The 18,425-nt window shown below is 48.9% G+C and overlaps 1 protein-coding gene across 2 annotated transcripts in view; it reads right to left on the minus strand.

Annotated features, from left to right (window-relative positions):
- WWOX (WW domain containing oxidoreductase) overlaps positions 1-18,425 on the minus strand; it is a 937,277-nt gene that overhangs the window by 163,312 nt on the left and 755,540 nt on the right. Inside the window, exon 9 of one of the 2 annotated variants that reach the window (XM_045988932.1) lies at positions 427-568. The exons of the other annotated variant lie outside the window; for it this stretch is intronic. Coding sequence (XP_045844888.1) covers positions 548-568 — 21 coding nt within the window. The 3' untranslated portion in view covers positions 427-547. Of the gene's footprint in view, positions 1-426; positions 569-18,425 lie in introns of those variants that run through there. 2 annotated transcript variants of the gene reach the window in all.

Below are 18,425 nucleotides of genomic sequence, written 5' to 3' on the forward strand. Positions count from 1 at the left end.
CAAGCCGAGATGGCCCCTGAAGAGAGGATGAAGTCTGCCGCCTAACTTGAGAGCTGCCCTTCACAATTTAAAGAAACCCTAGTGCTGGTACACATTCCTATTGGACTCTTCAGGATATCAGCATTGGCACTGAGATCTAGCTGGCATGCTGTCCGTTAACAATGCCACTGTCTGGGCAGCCAAAGGTCTTGGGGCCAGCATTTCCGGGGCCAAAGTGTTGGGACCCCAGTGCGTGATCCTTCCAAGCCGTCCACACATTTGTAGCAGGGCACGTGTTCAGTCTTCAAGGAGGAAAACCTAAAAGCTGAGGGGCAGAGCCAGCCCTCCTCTGCTGTGACCCACTGCACGGGGATCACGCTCTGCCCCGAGTCCCAGCCTTTGTGGCAGAGTCTGTGTGAGGACCTTAAGCCATCGCTTCTAATGGGATTTGCCCCAGAACATCAAAGGGCGGGCTGGTGAGCCCTTTGGGGGAGAAATGACATGAAAAATATCTGAAGTGCTGGGTCGTCTTGGGGACAGTCTTAGAGATACACGAGGACCACATCTGTTAGCTTGCTTTGCAGAAGGTCTGTGCATGCACCAGAGGAGAGAAACCATAAGCAAGAAGTAATGAAGTCATCATTACAAAAACGAAAAGGAGAACCAAAAAAGGCTTTTCCCAAGTCATACAAAATCATTCCAGGGGCCTGGCAGACAGACATGTGCTTTTAAACAACGGCTATAATAACGTAAGATTAGACTTCATTACTTATTCATAAAGTTTTGGTTAACGCTAAGCTTCATTTGTAACAGTTTACTTTTATAAATAGCATCTTTTGGGCAGATGCTAGTTTGGGGCCATATAACATCACAAAAAACTGTCTCACTGGATTATGGGGCAGACCCCTGCTTGTCCTTGGTCGTAACAGTTGCTTACCCACCACTGGGATTACAAAAAAGTTATAAAACATTCAGGCTCTTGGCCCTACGACACCACTAAAATGACTGTGCATTTACACTTCATCTTGGACTTCCTGCTTGGTTTAAAGCACTATTGAAATCTGAGGACAGCAAACAATGTTTGATGAAGCTACAACCTTTATACTAAAGAGAGAGTCAAAAGACCAGTAAATCCACAGCGGAATTAATAATTGAGCTTCCTGGAAGCTCTAAACGGAAATACGAAATATGCAAAATCTTGCTGAAAAGCATCATTAAGTCCATCAATGCCTACAGTGTAAAGGACAAGCGATCTCTCACTAATGTTAGAATTGTCAATTCCATATAAAAAGGTATTGTCCTAACAAGTGGAAACAGCCACCGACAAAGGAACACAGTTTTTCTCAACTTTGCTTTAACCCAAGTTGACACAGTACCCTGTCCCATTTTCAACGCCCTTCGCTTCCCCAAGGTTCCAAAACAGACCGACTTCAGATGAGTTCTCGCTAAATAAACTTATTCATCCGAACCTGTAAGAGTTCACCATTGTTTTGACAGTGGTGCCCACTGGCCATTTTGGATTGCCTGTGTGTACTGAGGAAATTAAGAGGGCATTTGGCCCGGATGCCTTTTTCTCAGGGGCTAACGTGCATCTTTTCTTCCATCTCACAGCTGAGGATGTGAGAAATGTCCAGATCTCGCAGGACAAGTCAGAGATGTGGAACGGAGTTGGGCCAGCTGGGACGGGGTGGGGCGCAGTTGTCCAGTGCATCTGCGCCTGGAGCCCCAGCCTGGGGCCGCCACATGTGGGCTCCATTCTTCTTGGACCAAATCTGTTTGTCTTGCTGCCATCCTGAGATACCTCGACTGGCCTGTCTGTCCAGCTGAATCATTTAAAATACGCTACCAGGCTAATCAATGCTTCGCCAGGTCATCCTCAAATGTATCTTTTTTTTTTTTTTTTAAAGATTTTATTTATTTATTTGACAGAGAGAGAGAGATCACAAGTAGGCAGAGAGGCAGGCAGAGAGAGAGGAGGAAGCAGGCTTCCTGCGGAGCAGAGAGCCCGATGCAGGGCTCGATCCCAGGACCCTGAGATCATGACCTGAGCCGAAGGCAGCGGCTTAATCCACTGAGCCACCCAGGCACCCCCCTCAAATGTATCTTTAATTACACTTGTTTTTCGAGGACGTGGGCGATGTTCTTTGTATCGTAAGGTTCAAACACATGGGCATGTGTGCTGGGTGTGGTCATCTCCCTCACTTTCCCGCTGGAGGCTATAAACTTACATGGGACATTTCCCCCGCAGCTTAGGGAACTGTGATCTGCACAAGTTCTCACAGTCCGTACGTTGGTTTTTAAATTTGGAAAACCATTTCTGTGCAAGAAAGCAAATGTAATTGTCCAGATAACATAGGAAAAAATTAAACTCTGAGCCTAATCTTGGGGAAAAGAAGTTGAGACTATGGATTTATTCAGTTTGCTTTCATTGGGGGCATATGTGTACTTCCAGGGAAACACAAAATGAAGCACATTTTTAAAAATCCCATTAATTCAGTACAAAAATATCAGAAAAAAAAAATCAGTGAGCTGAAAAGGGAGGGCCAGAGAGAGGAAGCAAGAAAGGAACAACAGAGTGAGGGAGAGAGGAAGAGAAGTGGAGAAGGCAGAAAGAACTGGGGGTGAAGTGTGAGCCTACATTCTGGGCTTTTTCATTTCAGTACAGGAGCTCGTTGGTGGGCTAGGCAAACACCATCTGCCAGACACTGTGCCAAATATCGAGGACACAAAGGAGAAGCAAGTAAACTACGCACATTTACACCAACACTGAGATGCTACCTTGTCCTAACTCTAAGACATGCAGTGTCTCATATGTTTTACCCCCATCATATGTTTGGGCTCTTTAGAAGATACCAGAAAACCACAACACCACTTGGAGAAATACCGCTTCTTCTGTCATCAGGGCACGAGATATGAGTTATCGTTGGCGAAGCAGCGAGAACATAAACACCTTCTGGTGGCATTCCTTTTGAAAGCCTGGTTTGAAGCAATGATCAAATCCACATGATTCAAAAGGAAGAGATGTGCAGATCGTAATAAATCAGGCACGGTCCCTATGACAGACAGCTGCTGAACGGAACTGAATGTTCTCCAGGATGGGGAATCGGGTTGTACAAAATGATAAACAGACAAAACTTATCTGTCTTTGCTCAGTGGAAGGCTCTTCTTAGCATCAACAGATTGATGTAAAATGGTTAGGAGGGAGGTCTACAGGACAGATTACAACAAAGTGGCCTTGCTCTCTGACACTCACTTCATTTAAAGAAGGAAACAATTAAAATACTGCGGAGAAAGCTGGGGTTTTCACTTCCCATAGAAGCTATATGAAATACCACCACCATAATTATCACCATGACCCATCTTTATTCACTCAGTGGTAATCAAACTTTAATTGAGAGCCTACTATGTGACCAGGTTGTACTCCTCCTGGAGGCAGGATGCTGTGTGAACGCTTGCGCCATTATTTCTGGATGGAGACTGCTGTCTGAAGCAGAAGATGGACACTGATCAAGGATCACATGAATAAGTGTGTAACTGCAAACTGGAACAAATGGTAGAAGCAAAAAGAACATGGTTATAAGAGAGCCCACAGCACCAGAAGCTACCCTAGCCAGGTGTGTCTGGGAGGGCATCTCAGAAGCCATAACATTCTGGTTCAGATCTTAAGGATCAGTAGGATGGTGCAGGGGAAAGAGTATCCCAGGCAGGGGATGTGCAAATGCCCTGCGGTAGGTAGGAGTTGATGAATGGCGGGTAACCGAAGCACAGAAAATGAAAAGGACTGAAAAGAAAGATTTGGATTACTATCTTAAAGGGAATGAGAAAATGTAAAGAGGGTTGGATGGTTAACACAATCAGATGGTGTTTTAAAAAGGGCCACAAGATCGGTGAGGGTTAGAGGGTCACCAGAATGGATGTGGGGAAGCCATGAGGGATGTCTTATTTCCTGGGGCTGTGTGGCAGCTTAAAGTAAAAAGGAAATGGACTCTCTCAGAGCCTGGAGGCCATGAACCTAAAATCAAGGTGTAGGAGAGGCTGGTCCCCTCGGGAGGCTCTGATGGAGAACCTGTTCCATGCCTCTCTCCTGGCTTCTGGCAATTAGCACTCTGTGTCTTGAAAGCACATCACTCCAGTCCCTGCCTCTGTCCTCGAATGGCTTTCTCTGTGTCTTCTCCCTTCCTGTCTCTATGATGATATGTGGAATTGGATTCGGGACCCCCCCAGTTAATGCAAAATGATTTCACTGAGACCCTTAGCTTAATTACATCTAAAAAGACCCTTTTTCTAAACAAGGTCCCATCCACAGTCTTGAGTAGACACACAGCTCATAACAGGTTTAGGCCTTCATTGACAACTGAAAGACGTCTCCACTAATCTCCCTGTCCCCACAGCCAGCGACATAATCTTTGCAGGGAAAAAACCCAACCATCATTCCTCTGCTCATAAAAACCTCTGTGGCTCCTCACTGCCCTTGGGGAAAAGGAAGGAAGTGGAGAGAGGCTCTCTCCTCCCTCAGCAGCAGGAAGACAAGCTCCTCCCTATCATGGGCTCTGCCCTCTTCACCTGCCTGCAGTGTCCCTGCAAGTCTACGTAAGGCTCATTTCCTAACCCTTTGGGGCGCCAGCCTTCCTGCCGGCTCCTCTCAGCCTCCCGTCATTCCTGTGTTGCTCAAAAGGTGACCCCTCCCTCAGGAAGACACGGAGCTAAGGAAATGTGGGGTTTCACTGCCCTTGGCAGTGTAGGCACTTCCTTAGGAAGTTCCCAGATGGAGGGTTCTGGGGCCTCGCCCCGATGGTGGCTTCATGGTCAATGGGCATGTGTCCTGCACTCCGGGCCCTGCCTACAGTACTGGGGGCTCACCAACCAGTTAGCTGCCAAGAGCACGGGTGTACACACACACGCGTGCGCACACACACACGCACACACACACCCCCAGCGTGTATTCAGGTCTGGAACCTGCAGCCTGTCTGGAGGGGCCGTTTCGGCGTTTACGGTTTGGGGGCATTGCTCACGATTAGGAGTGCCAGCACTCACAGCCGCCCGCATGCGTGCCCTCAAACACCAAAAACCAAAAAACCAAAAACTGAGACATCACTCACATGCCATAAAATTCATTCTTTGAACAATTCAGGAGTTTCTACTGTATTCATAAGGTTGCGCAAGAACACCACTACCTCCTTCCAGGACATTCTCATCACCCCCAAAAGAAACGCCATTTCCATTAGCAGTCGTTCCCTATCTCCCCCTTGCCCCAGCCCCTGGCGACCAGTAGGCAGCTCTCTGTTCATGGGTTTGCCTACTCTGGACCTTTCGCCCACGCAGAATCACGTAACATACGGTCTCTTGCGTCGGGCTTATTGCATTCAGCATGATGTTTCCGAGGCTCATCTGCATTGAAGCCTGCACCGGGAATTCCTCCCTACCTATTGCCACTGCTGTTTAATGCACCCCTTCTTGCACGCGCCAGATGGTCGCTGGCCTTGGAGGCCACACAGGAGGCTCTGCTCCGAGTGTCCGGGGTTGCAGCCAGCAGTCACGCTGGACACAGCCCGAACACTTTGGGATGAGCGTTCCGCTCCTTTGGCCTCTGGAACCCCAAGGCGCCGCTGAGTCAATTACTCAAGGAAATCACACACATGCCTCATCTCTCCCGGAGTTTATACTGAGAGAATGCTAGAGTCGGATCGGTGCCCTATAAAGCATTCCGGATCCAACAGAGAAATGCAAATGCATCAATGCAAAGAGAGAACAGTAATTCTTGGATTACACTGCTCGGGAGGCTTCAAGAAGATGGACGGTTGTGTTCCTACCCAATTGCTTTCAAGCCTTCGGTTAGGTCAAGTGTGTGCCATATATCTAATGAAAAAAGCCCCCGGGTCATATTCCCTCTCCTTAAACTGAAGGCGTAGTTGAACATGATTGTTGTCGCTGTGATTATTGTGGTTATCGCAGGGGTTATTGTTACTTTTTCAGTTAAGTCAACAGCACTGAGCGCTTGCTATCTACCAGGCACGGTACTAAACTCTTTATTTAGATTATCCTAATTAATCCTCCAACCCCCCCTCCCCAAGCCACAGGTATTACGGATCAGATGCATTTTTTCAGATGAGGAAACTGATGCTCAGGGAAGGGAAATACCACGCGGGAAGGTCACAAAGCGAGCGAGTGCAGGGCACCGGCGGTGTCTCTTCCACGCCGGCCCCTGCAGGCTTCTCAGAAAAGCCGCTGACATGTGCCGCCCCAGTTCCGGGTCTGGTGGCGGGGTGCGGTGGGGGGGTGAGGGCGGGGGGGGGGCCCTGCTGCCTCTGTTTGCCTACCCCCCACCCCCGCCTTGGGCTCCAGCCCCTCACATCAGTGCTTATTATCTGGCATCAATCAGCCCCCCAATTACATGAATGCCACAAGCACGAACACTTGTAATTAAAACTGGGACTGACATCCTGAAAGTGTGTTCCCTTCCCCATCCCTCTTTGTCCTGCAAAGATATTATTGGAAAGAGAAGGAACAATCGTCGGGAACATATGCTTTCGGAATGTAATGGGACTCAGCTCCTAGGAGGAGAGGCTGTAACAGGACGCTGGACGAAATTTAAAGCAGACAGCTTTATTTACTAGCTACGGCGGCATGTCCAAGAAATCACAGATAAGCCAACAGGCCTGATACCCACCGGGGCTGCTGTGGGCAGATTGCCAGAAGGTTCTCTCCCCCTGCCTTGGCTCCCCTCCCAGGCAGCACAGTGTCCCAGACAGTTGCCATCTGAGAGCACCGGAAACGGAGGCCAGCCTGAAGCTCCAACCCTCATACTTGTGACTGTCCCCTCCCTCTCCTCCCCTGCTCATTCTCTGGCAAAAGCTGAGTGCTCCGTACTCCTTGGCACTCAAGGCTCCCCCTGCCCAGAGGACACCTGCCACCTGCCACCCTCTCTGTCTCTGCCTCTCCCCTCCCGTGCATCTGTCACAGCTGGTCAGTAACAACGGACTGTGGATGAAGCGCCTACTATGTACCTGCGGTGAGACCCGGACATGCGCATTTGTTCTCAGAGAACGGGGGCGGGGGGTGGGGGCTGCTGGCGCTGTCCCCGGGTGCTTCCGGCTCAGGTAACCTCGTCCTGCCCCTTTGTGCTAACATGTCTTGCCAGGTTCTGCTGCCGCTGTTACCACGACACCAGCGCACGCTGGGGCAGGGTCCTTCCTATGAGCATCTGTGGGCGCGGCTCTAGAGAGAGAAGGTGTCCCAGGCCGGACAGACTATCGCATCTTTATTTTACTGACCCCACCTGGAGTGCACCCTTCCTTCATGCAGGCAACAAGCCGCTATGCGAGCCATCTGTGAGTTTGTTACTGCAGACATCACGGATATTTTCATATGACACAGGGGTTGCAGCTGATACCTGAAAATATCATTTTCAACCACTACTTTGATAATTAGCAGTTAATGGACCCACCACTAGATGAGTTATTTAACAGGTTAATTAGGAAGAACATATAAGATCACATGCTTTAATATTTAGATGACTATATTTCAATATATTTCAATATAATTGGTTTCCTTTGTGAGCCTATGTATTTTATCTTTTTAAATTTTATTTATTCATTTGAGGAGCAGGGGGAAGGCAGAGTGAGAGGGAGAAGCAGACTCCCCACTGAGCAGGGAGCCCAAGGCAGGACCAGGAGATCAGGACCTCAGCTGAAGGCAGACACTTAACCATCTGAGCCACCCAAGCACCCCTGATCGTATGTATTTTGTATTATATATTTAAAAACATTATTCTGGGGAAAAAATAAAACCATTATCTGAGGAGCAGTCTACCGGTCCCACTAGGGGCCCAAGGTTGTCTGCGGCTCAAGGAAGGGCAGAGCCCTGAATAGAGTGGGAGCTTCTCCAGAGCAGGGACCGCACGCCCCTCGTCTTGGCAGCCAGGGATGATTGCCCAGCGTGGCACCCAGAGACTCACAAATGTGTCGACTGAAGGAAGTCAAAGTGCCTGAAAGCCGATTCTACTGCACAGAGATGTGGAGGAAGCCTTTTCATTGCCCTTACAAACATGGCATTCACTCCTTCCTTCCTTCCTTCCTTCCATCCATCCTTTCTTCCTTCCTAGTGTAAAACAAACACCTTCTGTGTGCCAAGCACTGGACCGACATTAGAGACACAACTTTGAACCGAACAACAGCAACAAAAAAATCCACACACTACATCTCCTGCTCTCCTTGAGAACAAAGTTCTGAAGCTTCTGTATCCCCTTGGTCTTCTATCCTTGCAAAAACTTGGGGTGACCTATTTAGTTACCTGCCATTTGATGTCAAAAATCCCCTGAGCTCCTTGTCAAGCTAAGCTCATTAACATATTCCTTCACTTTAAAAAAGATCTATAAACAGCAGGCTACCTGCTTTCTGTATGTTTGTGTTAGAATTAAATACACCAAACCCAAAGGTGGTCACTTATTTTCAGAGAGATTCCAAAATGGCGGCACAAAAAAGGATCTACATGGCATGTGGGGAGATGCATGAAGTTAGGCATGGACACCCCTCCCTCATATCTACATAGAGCTTCCCATTACAGCACTTCCCCACCCCCGCCATTTTTTGGTCTCTTAATATTATTATCTCATTTGCCTGGGTGTCCTATCTCTATACCCAGCAAACTAGAACAACGATTTGCTAACGCAAAGGATGGTAACAGTAAGTAGCATTTATAGATGAGTTTCTACATGGCTGGCCTGTCTTTTCATGTTATACCTGTATTACTGATGCATGCAATCGTCCTCATTACCCTACAGAGGGCATGGTCATCTCTACTTCACAGATGAAGAAACTGAGGCGCAAAAAATTAAGTTACTGCTCACTGTAACACGGCTAGCAGGCGGTGGGTGTTCACCCACTGACCAGTGAGTGCTGACTGCTACGTATAAGAATGGCTGACCTCCGGTCATGTCTCAGACAAGAAACGTGAGCAATCGGTTCTTTTCTTCAGTGGGGGTTGGTAGAGAAGTGTCAGGCTAACCAGCCTTGGCTGCGTGCTTGGTATAGACACAGCTGCAAGAGATTTAAATAACTTTACCCTTATTAGATAGGGGAGAGAACACTCAGGATCAGAGAGGTTGCCTAACTTGCCTAAAATCACCCGCTAATGGTGAGGCTGTGTTTTAAATCTGATACGGAAGTTAAAGTCAAGCTTTCTACTTTTTTTTTTTTTTTTTTGGTCCTTTTTCCTTTTATTTGATCACTAACCAGGAGATCAAGTCTGCCCTTCAGTGTACCTGCAATATATCACACCCTCAGAGAATCCAGAGTGCTCCTTGTGTATCCAATGTACTCAGGCAGCTCACAGATAAGGAGAATACCAGCTTGCCTACTTTTTTGGGTTCTTTTCCTCCTCCCTCAAAAGGAACTATTTGGAGACTTGTGTCATCCCAACTTTTGATTTGAATATTTCCATCCCCCTTATTGCATAATGAATCACTGCCCTTGGGTCTATGGGGAATAGAAAATTCAAAGCAATGTATGTAGCATATAACAGTTTGCTGGAACTAGGAAAGACCCTGGTTTATAGCTCTATAGAATCAATCACTTTCTGGTTGATTTCATGTGGAGGAGGCAGCCACCATTGATTGGGTGAGCATTATATATTTGAAACAATCTCTTTGGCTTTGAAATGGCGGTGTCTTATAGACATGACCTCAATTCTGACAATTATCTATTTAATTGGATCAATACAGACAGCCCACTCCCCCAAACCACTGATTCAATTAATCAGACAATTGTCAAATCTCTTCTTCTCTTGGGTTCTGTGTAGACGCAGACCAAGTGGCAATTTCTCCCAAGACAGGCATGGACATCAATAATCTGCTTTTGGATAAAGTATCTGATCACTCACGAATTATACAAATCACATCGATTGCCGACAAATCATAATGTTTACGGAGCACTATTTGGCTTTAGCTTCAGAGCATGACTAGGTATTTAATTAACAACCGTCAGATATAATTTACACCATTACAATGACCAGAAAATGGCTGATCGTTGATTTTACATAGTAGAGCAAATACTCTGAGACTAGCCTTGGTGTGGGTCAGAAAAATGGGGGCTCAATGACAGACAAGGAGATCAAATTGCTTTACCAGGTTTAACCCAGAAGGCCATGGTACCTCCACCTCCCATGAAGAATTGACTTCTTTTTGCTCTAATCGCCAGTAAACAACCAAAGTGATGTTGTTCCCCTTTTGCTTTGACTACCAGGAAACTCAGAGTCAAATCTTCAGTTCAAATGCATAATCTTTTTGGATACTGCAGCCTACAAATATGTGTTTCATTGTATTTTTGCCTGGTTTTTATTTTTTTGTATATTTTACGACTTCTTTGCTTATTAGCCCCCTTGGCCAGGCTTTAGCACACTATGTCTCACAGGCCAGATCCAGCTCACCAACCTGTTTATGTGTAACTACCAATGATTTACTCTGCAAATAAGGGGTGGGACATCCAAATTAAAACTAGCAATCATGGAAAGACCCAAAGGCTTTTACAGAAGGGCTTTAAAAAAATTAAAAGAAGAACATGAAAATCAAATTTCAGTGCCCATTAATAAAGTTTTATTGGGAGGTGCCTGGGTGGCTCAGTGGGTTAAGCCTCTGACTTCAGCTCAGGTCGTGATCTTAGGGTCCTGGGATCGAGCCCTGCATCGGACTCCCTGCTCATCAGGGAGCCTGCTTCCCTCTCTCTCTCTGCCTACTTGTGATCTCTCTCTCCCCGTCAAATAAATAAATAAAATCTTTAAAAAAATAAAGTCTTATTGGGACACGGCCTTGCTCACTAATTTATGTGTTGTATAGAACTGTTTTTATACTTCAAGGCTGAGTAGTTTCAACAAATACCATATGGCCTGGCAAGCCCGAAACATTTACTCTCTAGGCCTTTATAGAAACAGTTTGCTGATTCCAGCTCTAGGCCAACTCCAGTTTTTGTGGACCAAGGCCCAGGATGCTGGATGGCCCCCTAACACAGATAACATAGAAGCAAATGATCTGGCCTACAGGGAATGCTGGAGTCTATAGCATTTTTTCCAGTGAAGCTTTGGGAGTAACACCCACCAGGGCCTGATCCAAACTCCACGTTTCTAAGACAAAGTGCCACTTTAGAAGAAACATACAACCCACCGTATCCATTTTCAAGGTACCGAAGGTAGCTGTTTTGGTTGCTCCAAATGTCGAAAGGAAGGTGACAGCCCACTACTCCAGAAGGCACATGCGTCAACCAGGGATTCCTTGGGATAGAGGCGGGGGCTGGGCAGGAGGTGGGATGGACACAGGCTTAGAGGTGGAAGCACCAATTTTGGAACAGACGAAATAGTCAACGATGAGAAAAAGATACAAAGATGGGAACCGGAGACGCCACGAAAATCCGGGTCACAGGACCGGAATCTTCTTTAAGAAGCAGGAGGTGAGGCCATCTTCTAGGAGAGACTGGTTGAGCCAAGATGGGCCTGGGGACCTGGGAAGAGGGAAAGTTCAGAAAGGGGAGTTCTTGCTCATGGGAAAGAGCGTGACCACGAGATGCACCGGCGCTTTTCTCCAGGGGGAAGGCGGCATTGAACAGGGGATTGAACAGCAGTTTCAATCAAAATGGATGGGGAGAATCTCTAATGACATTTCATTACCCCCCATCGCGATAGGGGGTGTTATAGAAACTCTCAGTCTCTGCCTTCCTCTCTCAACCTTCCTCTCAACCATTCAGGGCCTGCTGGATGTAACTGTTAACTTAATCAGAAGACTAAAAAGACAGCCTGGAAGAGAGAAAAATCTAGCTGTGCACTGTGTTTCCAGCTCTTGCTAGAGATGACAGAACCGAACCCAACCAGTAGCCCCTGAGCAGCTGAGACAGGCTTTTTCCAGGACGCATGTTCCCAATCCATCTGCTGTGGTGTTTCTCTCGGAAAAGCAACTGCTCATTGGAAGGGGAAGAAGTTGAGACTTTAATGTTTATGGAGGACTTATTATGCAGGAGGTACTTGGGTTAACTCTCGAACCTGTAAAGCCACTTGAAAGGAGAATACTGCTATTAATTCACCAAAAAAAAAAAAAAATTAATAATAAATAAATAATTTTTTTTTTCAAGGAAAACCAGAGAAGTTGCTGAAGATCACACAGCTGGGAAAAATTGATAAAACTGAATTTTGCAGCCAAAGTTTGACTCCAAAGTTTGCTTTTCCCCCTTAGCTGGAAGGCCCCTGAAGTCAGGCACCTTATGTGAATCATTCCCTATTTCATGTCTAGGGCCTAAGCCTATATTCAGAATCTAATAGAAACCCAGGGAAAGCACTCCATACTGTGACAATCCAACGGCAAGTCGCAGTCAAGTGGACAGAAGCGTCCAGTGGCCTCTTACATATCAACATTTGGGGGACAGAGGTCCTGGATGACAGCAAGTGGGAGAGGAAGCTCCTAGCCTGCCATGCTTGGTCATCAGTTCTCCGCCTTTCTGTCTTGGATCACTCGAGGGTGACTCTGCTACATAAATCTTTCTCCTGGTTATCGTGGACCACGACGACCTCTTCCTCAGTGCGACCACGGCTGCTCACTAAATAAATGTTTCCTGGAACAGTCAGTGCAAATAAGTACTTGTAAAAGAGAACTGGACACACGCACACGGTACAAAAGTAAGAAACAGAAAGGAAGGAAAGTATAATAGGGAGCCTTGGAGGCCATCAAAACTGGGTTGGAACCTACTTCCTCCCTGTGCGTTCATGGGAAAGTGACTTAACTTTGGCGCTTTACTTTTCCTAGAATTAGGACAGTCATGTCCCCTTTGAAGGAATGTCTGTAAAGTGTGATCAATGAAGTATGCAAAGTCTTGGGAATTCAGTAGTTGCTCAAAAGCAGTGGCTGGGAATCGGGTTGTTTTTGCCAAGTCGGGGATTCTCCAGGTGAAAGCATCTGGGGGACTGAGAATCTTAAAAGGGTTTGCAACAACTGCCAGATTCCCTGAACCAAATGTAGCAACATTTACATTTTTCATACCATGGAAAATTGAGGGATGATCCAGGAAAACATAGACATCTTGAGAAAATTTAAGGGCTCCAAAGTGTTTTTCCATTTAGGGACAATAGAAAACAGGAAAGCATTAATAATGTCTCAGTGCCCGGCTGCTAGCGGAACCCTCCCCAGGAAAGGATCTTTTGGTATAAATCAGGACTCGGGTACAGCATTCTCCAGACCGATGTGTCATAACAACCCCTCCCACGACCACCACCTCGGGAAGATGTTGAAAACCTTTCAAACTTGACAAAACCCAGGACCTTCCTTAAACAGGACCATCCCTTCCCAGAAAGAGCCCTCGCTGCATGCCAGCTCTCAGACCCAACTCCAGCTGAATCCTGGCGATGTAGGCTATGGCTCGGCTCCCCAGCCACTCTCAGAAATTGACATTCTCTACGTCACTGCCTGAGAAGCACATCGCAGGCCAGCTGACAAAGGGAAGAGAGGAGAAGGCGTCCTCCTCTCCTCTCTGGGGAGGAGGTGTTTCTGGAGCTCATGTCAGCAGACCCAGAAGCCAAAGGAGAAATATATGATTGCAAACCCTGGGAGGGAGGCAGCGCGAGAACGAGAAAGAGAATAGAGAGCACCCCAGCCTTCCCCAGGTAGTAGGCAATTTGGATAAAAGAAAAATAGGAAGAGATGAGCTAATAACAGCAGCAAATGAACCTGCGATTGCTTCGATTCTGGGAACTCCCATCTGATCTCAGATCGGTTCTCCAAGTAAACTTGGGCGGATTTGTGCAGCCTGTGATGCAAACCCAGCTCTGTGGGTAGAGGGGACCCCGTGGCTCACTGCAAGATTTAACCCTTTGCGGTTGGGCTGAGAGGGGTGGGTCCAGGAGGAAACCCCTATAATAAACAATGTCCTTGGTCATCGGTGAGTGCACACGTGCGATGCCCGGGTCACAGATGCCTGGACTTTGAGTTATTTCATGGGACTTGTGTTTGACTCCATAGAAGCACATAGAAGAAGAGGAAAGAAAAAAAAAAAAACACATTAGCAGTATTAGAACGAGGAGGGATGGGATGGGGGTGGGAGCGGGTCTCTGGGATCCGACAGATCAGAGCCCCCCTCCCCACCAGAGCTTGCAGGTGTAACAGACCCCTCCGAGGAGAGGTGCGCATGTGGCTCGGCCGTGGTGTGCAGAGAAGGGAGAGGCCCAGCACACAGCAAGTCCCACTGGCCAGTGCTGGCCAGGAACCGCATGGAAGCCTGCTGTCCCCGCTGCCAGCCCAGGTTTCTTCTCAAACAGTAGCCAGAAGGGTCCCCGAACTCCTCCCCAAGGGCCAAGGTCATGAGGCCAGGACGACAGCCAAGAAACAGTTCCGGGTGAAGGGGAACGGAGCGGTGTGAAAACCGAATGCAGTGTGCCTCTCAGCTGGGCTCGGAACCAAACCGGATCGGAAGCCACAGGGGGCGGGTGGGGGACATTCGGGGAAAGGCAAATACAGACGGCATCAGGTATTACTGGGACAGTGTGGGTGCTCTGGGGTGCGAGATAATGGCATTGTGTGTGTGCAACTGCTACGTGGACGGACGTGTCCGCTCTTAGGAGATGCCTGCCGGGGAGTGTCGAGGTCAACCGTTACGGAAATCTGCAACTTTAGATGCTTTGAAGAGAAGTGTGTATATACACAAAATACACAGCGGTTATAAAGATGCAGCACCCTCTGTGTAAAGTTTACGAAGACATGAATGTATTGAGAGAAGAGAGGGTCACCAGCTGATCCGATGGCCGTACTCCGAGGCGCTCTCACAGGGCTCCAGCCGTGTCCCTCAGGGCAAAAGCCTGGCCCCTCTGCCTCCACCTCCCCCACTCCTGCCCGAAGACCGACTTCCAGCCCTGCAGTCCGCTTCCTCTGGAGAACCTCGGCTTCCCTGTCCCCTCCGCCAGGAAGCCTCCTCCCAGGCACCTGCAGGGTCCCCGCTCACCCGCAGCCGCCACCCAGACCTCCCTTAGGGTCCCTTTCCTGACCAGCGGGTGAACAAATGCAAGGCTTGCTCCTCCTGGCTTGCTTCATTTCTCTCCACCACACCCGTCACCCACCACACTCGTCACCTTCTCATGCACCGTCTCCTGCTTGTGGCTGGTCTGCTGCTTTGTCCTGCCCGCCGGAGGTGGGCTCCTTTGTTCTCTGAGGATCCCCTGGCTGGGAGCATTCCCTGCTGTGGCTCTCAGATTCCATCCCAGACCCTTCTCTGGGGCCAGGCCTGTGGTTCTCTGGGCGAAGACCGTGTCCTCCCAGATGCCGTGCTGAGTTAAAGCCCTGGTCACTGCCTGTGCCCCAATGCTGGGGGAACTCCTGTCTCAGCACAAGCTGCTCTCTGATGCCAGGGTCCCTGTCTTCCTGGGCATTCTTCTCATCTCGAGTGTCCAGTTCCTCACACAACAGGGGCTCGGTAGAGCCTCGGAGGGAAGCCAGACTCATAAGCACACATGTGCTTCGTGGATAGATAGACTGACGGATGGATGGACTGATTTAGTGTAGGCATCAGTAAGGTCAGAGGAAACCTAAGAGGGTATTGAGGACAAAAAACAAGAACGGACAGCTGGGTCAGGCTTTTCAGGGAGAAAAGCTTGCTTAATACTCAGCATGCTCAACACCCCATCGTCTTTGGTTCCATTTTCTTCTGAAGAGGACAGTGAGGTTCAGAGAGGCTCAATGCCTTGCCCAAGGTCACATGTTAGACAAATGATCAAACTCCTCTCTCAACCTGAGTAACGCTAGAGCTCAATCAGTTCATGCCTCATTTTCTCCAACAACCTTCCCAGACGAGGTCACAACTCCCCTGTTAGGGACAGTCTCCCGTGTATCCCTCCTTCACAGCTGTGCCCTAGTTGTAACAGCACGTGTCTTTGCATGGCTATCTGACTGACGGCTAGCATGAAAGCCCCTGGGGGCAGGCCCTGTGTTTCCTTACAGTTCATCATGCTTTTGCCAGCTCCTGGCAGCATTCTTAGGACCCAGTTAGAGACCCGTGTATATCTGCATGTTTGGGCACCGGGGCCAGAGCACCACAGAGCAGCAGCCCAGCCACAAGGATTCTGGAAGCCCCCATTCATCTGCAAAGAGTGGGACAAACTTCCAGGCTTTGAGCTCAAATTCCTTACAACATTCAAGCACACCGGCACTCACATCACACCCCTGCTTCCCTGAAGCAGCTCCAAATAGTCCACGTAGTGAGTGGGCCTTTCCAGCAGGGAAGGGGATCACCTCCTCAGTCTGGGAGAGCCAGGTGGCTCCGGATACCAACCGTGCTCTCAGCTAGTTCCGCTGATTCCTCTGAACAGTACGGGATGTGTTTGTGATCAAGTAACAATGTGTTTAACGAGGAATAAATCTGACCCTGAATCAGGGTGATTGCATTAGCATCACGGGGCTGACTCAACACCTGGCCACGTCATTCCATTTTTAGAAGGTCATGGACATTTTTAGCTTGTCTTTTTGTGCACGTGCTGCTCATTGTACAACTATGGCTCCACTGAAAGACACTGGCGCCTGTTCAGGTCCTCGCTGCTCTGTGGATGTGGGTGGAAGCTGGAGAAGCTGGAGGACAAAGCCTGGGCCAGGTGCAGCTACCTGCACTTCCCCGGAGGCGGCAACCGGCAAGGTCAGCGCCTTCAGACGAAGGCCGGGGGACACGTGTGTGACGGTGGCTCAGCCTGGGGTTGGAAGCATGGACTCCGGAGCCCATGGGCCCAGACCTGAATCCCAGCTCTGCCCTTCTGTGACCTTGGGAAAGTTGCATCATAATATCTAAGTCTCACTTTCAACATCTGTGAAGTGGAAATTTCACAGGCCAGGGTTGGCAGGATTCCAAGGTGGCCTCCAAGATTCCCACCTCCCAAGCTGTACACCCTCAGAGTTCCCGTGAGTGTGGACAGGATCTAGGAATGGGAGGGGATGGCTTCGTCCCACAATTGGATTAACCTGCCTGAAAAGGAAGAGATTCTGTGCGTGTACTTAAGGTCCCAAAGTGGCTGGCTTTGAGTCGATCAAAAGAGAGATGACCTTGGGTGGACCTTACCTAATCAGGTGAGCCCCTTAAAGGCGAGACATTCAGATTGTCCCGTGTTGTGGAAGGTGCAAATGTCGTGACAGCATCTATGGAAAAGGTCACACGGCCAGAAGCTGGGGACAGCCCGTAGGCGCTGACAGCAGGCCCCAGCCAACAGCCAGCATGAAAATGCACAGCACAGCCCTACCGTCACAAGGAAATGACTTCTGACAACAGCCACAACCTCTGAGAAGACCCCAGCCCTGGCCGACACTTGGATTTCCACCTCCTGAGACCGTGAGGGGAAGACACAGCTAGGCGGCCCTGCACCTCTGGCCTGCGGGGCTACTGGATACTGTATACGTGCTTTAACCCTGCTGGGTGGCAACAGGTAGATAATACCCCACAAGGGACGAGCTCCTAAGGTTCTTGGGAGAATCGTCTGCAAGCTGAGTGCTTGGTAAAGAGCCTGGAATACGGAGGCACTAAGAAGGGGGCACTTTTTATTATGATTTACTTTCTGTACTATTATTAGTAAGATGCTAAATATTAAATAGCTTCTGTATCCTGGAAAGAGCTGTCAGTTCACATCCTGGTTTTGTCGCTGAGCGGCGATGGGATCCTGGGCAAGTGAGCTGACTCCGTCTGTTTCCCCGGCTGATAACATGACCACCCAGGATCGTCTCCTTTCCGTGAACTCTGCAGTGAGATTTCAGCGTATAAGAATTTCTCAAGGCTTACTAGCTTATTTACTGAAGTTCCTACGTGTTGACGATTGCCCTGGCTTCTCTTAGCATGGTCTGGGCCAGAAACTGCCGGTACCTGCAGGTGGCAACCCATCGGCTGGGGGACGGGAGGCTGTAAGATGGCGTCCCTGGAGGACAAAGCTCTCGGGGGCCTGCAGGTAGAGTAAGGCCAGAGTGAAATTTCCTTTAAAGAAGACAAGGACTCGCAGAAACAACCACCAAAATACCAGGCCTCTGAGTGTCCTTACCCAGTCTGACGGTGTCAGCTTCCACCATTCACAGAGAATTCCCAAGTTGATACCAATTGTTCATTCATTCATCGATTCATTCATTCAGTGAATGCCTAGAGTTTCCAGGCCCTGGGCTTGATGCTGGATCTTCAGCCCAAACCCGCTGAGCTGCAGGCTCACATGCCCAGAGGCTGCTGGGCCTTAACCATTCGCTCAATCTCAGCACACTCCAGACTGGGCTCTCCTTCCTCCCTCTGCTTCTCCTTCTCTCAGTTAACACCATATTCTCCATCCGGTCACTCAAGGAGGAACCACAGGCTCGGCCCGAGTCCTCTGTCCCTTGACTCTTCCCACACCCCAGCAGAACCAAGTTACCCCCACGGCCCAGCCTACCCCCCCCCCCCCCGCCCTTCAAGGACTCCTCTTTACCCAACGACGCA

The sequence above is a fragment of the Meles meles genome, chromosome 19 (assembly GCF_922984935.1).
Source record: "Meles meles chromosome 19, mMelMel3.1 paternal haplotype, whole genome shotgun sequence".
Taxonomy (NCBI): Eukaryota; Metazoa; Chordata; class Mammalia; order Carnivora; family Mustelidae; genus Meles; species Meles meles.